Here is a 5,705-nt window from a genome sequence, read left to right on the forward strand (position 1 = left end):
ACGGATGAGATCAGTAGGAGCATGTTTGAGAATGGCTTTGCGCATCGCTGGAGCGGCAGCACACAAATGACACAGAGCATGTTTCTGTTTCCTGAGGCACTGAGACATCTTTCTTGCATGGAGGTGTTAGCCTGAATGAGTCACCTGATCTGCAGCTTCTCTCTTTTATCAGGCAGTGGCAGGAGGGAGTTGCAACTGTTGATCTGCCTTCTTGGACTTTCTTTGGGTCCGCATGTGCACCAATCGTCTGAGAGCATCAGCTTGATATGCTTTCATGACATTTTCATAAGCCTTATCTTTTGGCTTAGTAGTCATCGTTGTTGTTGTTGTAGGTCGGTGACGCCTGGTGTTACCCTGTTTGAGGAGTGGTGCTTGAAGATAATGTTGCCATTGCAACAGAATGCGTGTCAAGACCCCTGCAAGTGTTCCACTACCACTGCGTTGCATCAGGTAGTCAAGACGTTCATCCATAGGCAGACTTGGATTGACAATTTTAGTCAGGGTATCATGATGTCTCTGCAACCACGTCTTATGTTGAGCTTTCAATGGGATGTGTCCTGCTCTCAGGTTCCGCACGACAATCGCAAACCACTGCAAAAGACGATTTCTTCCTTTGACGGCAAGGGTTGTCGCATCCCTTGTCGGAAAAATAGACGGTCTCTTGTCTTTTTTCTTCCTTTGTGGGTGCTCCTGCTGCTGCAGACGTTGAAAGCGTTGAAGATCGAGTGGGGGTGAGGGTACTGATGAGGAAGGCCGTTGTTGTTCTTGACGATGCTTGTTCAAGGGTACCATCGAAGAGTAAGACGGACCTGGCTTGGACTTCTGCTGCTGCTGCTGTTGCTGTTGCAGAGGTTGAAAGCGTTGAAGAACATGTGGTGACGAGGGTGGCGAAGGTGCTGATGATGTTGAAGGACGTGGTGATGGCTGCTGCTGACGATGTATGTTCATGGGTACCATTGAAGAGGGACACGATCCTGGAGGTGAAGGAGTCTTGTGAAATACAGAGGTCACAAGTCCCTGTAGCGATGAGGGGGAGACCATACTGTCATAGACATCATTCACCATCTCTTTGTCTTTGTTCTTTCCCTTCGTAGGATGAACCTGTTTCCGTCTTTGCCCCATGATGGATGTAGGTCAACTGAAGGAAGGTCTGAGGGTTCACCTCCTTTTATGAAAGTCTCTTCATCTCATAGGATCGGCACATACACGAGGGGTAATTCGGATCTCGAAAACAGGCGGGCGCGTACGCGATGGTCTTGCAACGTGGTGGGCTTCAAGTCCAAGAACAAGTAAGTGTAAGGCTCTCGGGTAGCGTCTTCATAGGCTTCACGCAGAAAAGGAACTTTGCCTGGAAACACCTGGCGAGCCAGACTGTCGATCTGCGATGCATCTCTCGGATTTTTAAAGAGGACTATGTAGTGAGCATTCAGACTGATGGTGCGATGTTGCGGCGATTGAGCAAACAAGTTCTGAGTGAGATACAGCACAGATGTGTTTCGGTGATGACTTTTCTTGGTGAACCATCGCAGCACTTCGGTTTCTTCTTCTTTCGTATTGTCCCCCAGCAAATCATCGATGACCAGCCAATGTGGGGCCACCCCTTTTTCGGGCAAGGCACGATCCGCTTCTTTCATGCTGTGGGCAAACTCAAGAGCGACCCCTAAGCGGTCTGCCATCTCTTCCAGTTCATGATGAAGCGGTTGCCATTCGCTGTACACCCACACGATGCGATGGGGTGACGTATCCAACAGCTCGGGGCAATGCATCTGCTCCATACATGATTTCACAAAGGAACTTTTTCCTGATCCCGTGGGTCCCGCAATGAACATCGTAAAAGGATGGCGTAGGGTCAAAGGGCTGGTCATGACCTCTTCATCATCATGTGATGCCATCCTGTGTTCTGGCTGACTGACACCAGGCAACTGATCTTTTCAAGCATGACCTTTCTCTTTTATCTGTTATTTTTTTCTTCCTATCTCTCCCATGACCGATACAATTTCTTATGAAAAAAAGAAACACAACGGTCGGTCCGATTTAGAAAACCGGGGCTCAGACCAAGTGTCGGAACGAACTCATCAGCACGATGCGTTTTCGACCAATCAGGAAGCAGGGTGTCAGTGCCTCTCCTATAAAAAGAGCGAAGCCACGCACACCGTCACAGTCGAGCACTGAAAGAGAGATCAACCATGTCGTCTCGATGCAGCTGTCTGACGTGCCAGACCAACAGTCAACAATGCCAGCGGAGGATGAAAGTCTATTCGTGGACAATAGTGGGCTACCCACGGGGTGAATCGGAGACGATCCTATCGCAGAGCCCACACTGGTTTAAGAACAAGTCTGAGGCTATGTCAGCATTCCAACAAACTATTCAACGCGGAATTGACATACCCGACTGTTGGGGTGGTCCGTATTATTATCTAGTATCGAGATCAAGGAAAGTAATGTAATCAAGGTGACAACACTTGTCCAGCTTGTTTCCAGTTTGTTTTCCAACGGCCCTTTTCAGGGCCACCCGTCTCTCCCGAAAGACAGCTTTCCTCCTTTGCTTTGACGACCCTCCAATCCCCACACCGTGAACCCACCCCCGCCTCCTCCCACCTTCCTCCCTTCACCACCACCCTCCCTTCACCACCACCACCACCACCCCCGCCCCCACGTCTATGTGTAGAACAACAACAACAACAACAACAACAACAACAACAACAAAAGATTTTTGACACGCTTCTTTCAATGTCGATCCTGTTCACCTTTTACGTGCGCTTCTCCGGGTTTTTCCCCATCCCTCCTCCCCGGAAACGAAGGCGACGCCCTCTTGAAGGCGCGCACGCCACCGGACACGGAGGCGACGCCCTCTTGAAGGCGTACGCCACCGGACACGGATGGGCCGTCATCTTGGAGGCGCACGCCACCGGACACGGATGCGACGCCATCTTGAAGGCGCGCGCCGCCGGACACGGATGCGACGCCATCTTGGATTCGCGCGCCACCGGAAACGGATGCGACGCCATCTTGGATGCGCACGCAAGTCCCATCATGCCCCGCGCGCATGCGCAGGTCACGTGACCGGATGTGACGTCACAGAGGTCACGTGATCCTCTCGACCAGTCAGAAGCCAGGAGCGGTTCTCGGGTCCTGTAGACAACTACTCGTCTGTACTCGATGATGCAACAATAGCATGACTGACTGAGTATGGTTTTACGCCGCTTTTAGCAATATTCCAGCAATATCACGGCGGAGGACACCAGAAATGGGCTTCAACAATAGCATGAAAATGGCCACCATCACAGCGATGATTTGAAAATTCACTGGCCTACGCTCAATAGCATGAAATATTTCTGACTGCTTATAGTCAGACAGTTGAAGTTACCGTTGAAATCCGATGTTTTGCTTCACGACAGTTACCGTCCTTCTGTCGGTGAGGCAACGCCTGACAAGAATTAATATAAAAAAGAGTTGTCTCCCTGTGATTCGTGACTACCTTTTACTTGGTCTGTCCGCCCCACACGTTTTGTTTCTGAAGAAAAACATATATACAGGGCGAATCTGGAATTTGAACACATTAACATTGGTTCCTTACACGCCTAAGGGACGCAACTCTGCACTGCGACTACATAAGGCCATAACGAGAACAGGCAAATCTTGTGGCCGTCTTATGACGTATTATCAAGATGGTTATCATGACATGTGTCTCTTTGTTCTAAATTTCTTTCAGAATGGCGACTTCATAATTTCACTATCAGCGTGTACACTGAGGACCCAACCACTACCCCAACAACCCAGGCCAAGGTGTGCGCTGTGTACCCCGGGACTGTCGGGGCGGGTGCCCGGGAGGTGCTGCCTTGTGGTTCGAGAGTCAGGGGACAGTATCTCAGGATACAGAAGAACGAGATGCTCGTTGACGATGCTCTGCAGTTCTGTGAACTGGAGATATATGCAACTGAGTCTTCTCTTGATTTCGACACAAGTCCACGTAAGTCCAAACTACACGAAAATACCTGCAAGCTACATTCAACTAATTATCATCGCTTCTAAATTTTAGATCTCCCTGCATCATTATGAAATGTATTTGTTGCATCTATACAACGTAGGGGCGTTCGGGTAGCCTAGTGGTTAAAGCGTTCGCTCGTCATGCCGAAGATCCAGCTTCGATTCCCGACATTGGTACAATGTGTGAAGCCCATCTCTGGTGTCCCCCGCCGTGATATTGATGGAATATTGCTAAACGCGGCGTAAAACCATACTCACTCACTCTATACAACGTGCCTAATTTTGATCGATTTATGAAATTCTGTAACGCTACAGTTAATACCTTGAACGTGATAAGCGAGTGATGCGCTGGATTTAACGCCGCTATATATTTCAGTAATATCACGTCATGTCAGCTTGATGCGGGAGGAAAGCCAGAAATGATGCAGATCTTAGGTATTTACCACCACTAGCACGCCATGATGCTGACAAACCTAGAAACACAATCAGGGTGAATCAGGCGTAAAGTTATACCGCTAGGATAATTTTATTACAAAGTATGTAAAACATTTATTTTTTCAAGTGGCACGTATTATCAGCCACCTAATACATCGTGGTGTATCTTCTGTTTCCGCAGGCACCGGATCCTTCTTTTTGATGACCCCCTCTCACCGTCTTGCAGGGACGCCGCTCAGTCAGCGTGTTGGAACTCGGATACAATGTGGGCTTTCTTGTGACCAGATTCCACGTTGCTTCGGGTTTAACTTTCAAGCAGAACTCGATAGTTCCAAGGGACATTGCAAACTCATGTCCAATCCCGGCTCGGATCCAGTCCACGCTCCAAGCTGGAATTGGTACCACAAGAGGTGCTGAATGTGAGCTTTCCTTCTGTTTAACGTGAACAGCGTCTACGAAGGGGATAAAAACCCATTCCGAGTTCTTGACAGAGAATGTAAGCCTTGGACATCGGGATATTGGGTCAGTCGAGGAGGAGGTTTTTTATCAAACTTATAAATGAATATTTCTTACACCATATGACATATTGTTTTTAATTCCTCACGGTATAATTCTACAGTTGTGTGTGTCGTCATTTATCTGTTGCACAGAACAGACCTAACCGGTATTTGTTCGTTTGTTGTTAAACGCCACATTCAACATTCCAGCTATATCACGGTGATCTGTAATTATAAACCTATTTATTGGGATCTCTATTAAGGAAGAGAGTTCTTTCTATAGGCATTAAAACCTATTGTGAGGTTTTACTTTCAAAGTAAAACCTATGAAGAGGTTTTATTTTCGTTCGGGAGGTTTTACTTTGAATGTAAAACCTCAAATCCAAAGTTTAACCAAGTAACTGAAAAATTGACAACAGGTAGCAATTCAAAATTTTAATTCAATTACAGGGGGCACGGGTGGCCCAGTCGTCTAAGGCGCCGCGATTCGCTGTGCAGAGTTGCCTCCCTTGGGCAAACTAGAACCCTATGATTGTGGGTTCGAATCCCGGTTCGCCCCGATTATGTTTCTAGGTTTGTCAGCACCATACCCGTGCTCGTGGGTTTCACCGAAGTGGTAAACGTCTGAGACCTGCATCACTTCGGGCTTTCCTCCCACATTAAGCTGACACGCCGCGATATAACTGGAATATTGTTAAAAGTGGCGTTAAACCCAACTCACTCACTAATTCAATTAAAATTGAATGTCATGTGTACAGTTCCGCGTGGACATTTAAAAGCAACATC

General features: G+C 47.8%; 1 protein-coding gene across 1 annotated transcript; it reads left to right on the forward strand.

Annotated features, from left to right (window-relative positions):
- Positions 1–2,083: 2,083 nt before the first annotated feature.
- On the forward strand, positions 2,084–5,204 carry LOC124113730. The gene is made up of 3 exons (XM_048399208.1): positions 2,084–2,270; positions 3,713–3,970; positions 4,604–5,204. Exons 1-3 carry the CDS (start codon positions 2,084–2,086, stop codon positions 4,837–4,839), a joined length of 681 nt encoding a protein of 226 aa, XP_048255165.1. The 3' UTR covers positions 4,840–5,204.
- The last annotated feature ends 501 nt before the right edge of the window (positions 5,205–5,705 follow it).

Source organism: Haliotis rufescens, unplaced genomic scaffold, assembly GCF_023055435.1.
Source record: "Haliotis rufescens isolate VD_foot unplaced genomic scaffold, xgHalRufe1.0.p SCAF_2, whole genome shotgun sequence".
Taxonomy (NCBI): domain Eukaryota; kingdom Metazoa; phylum Mollusca; class Gastropoda; order Lepetellida; family Haliotidae; genus Haliotis; species Haliotis rufescens.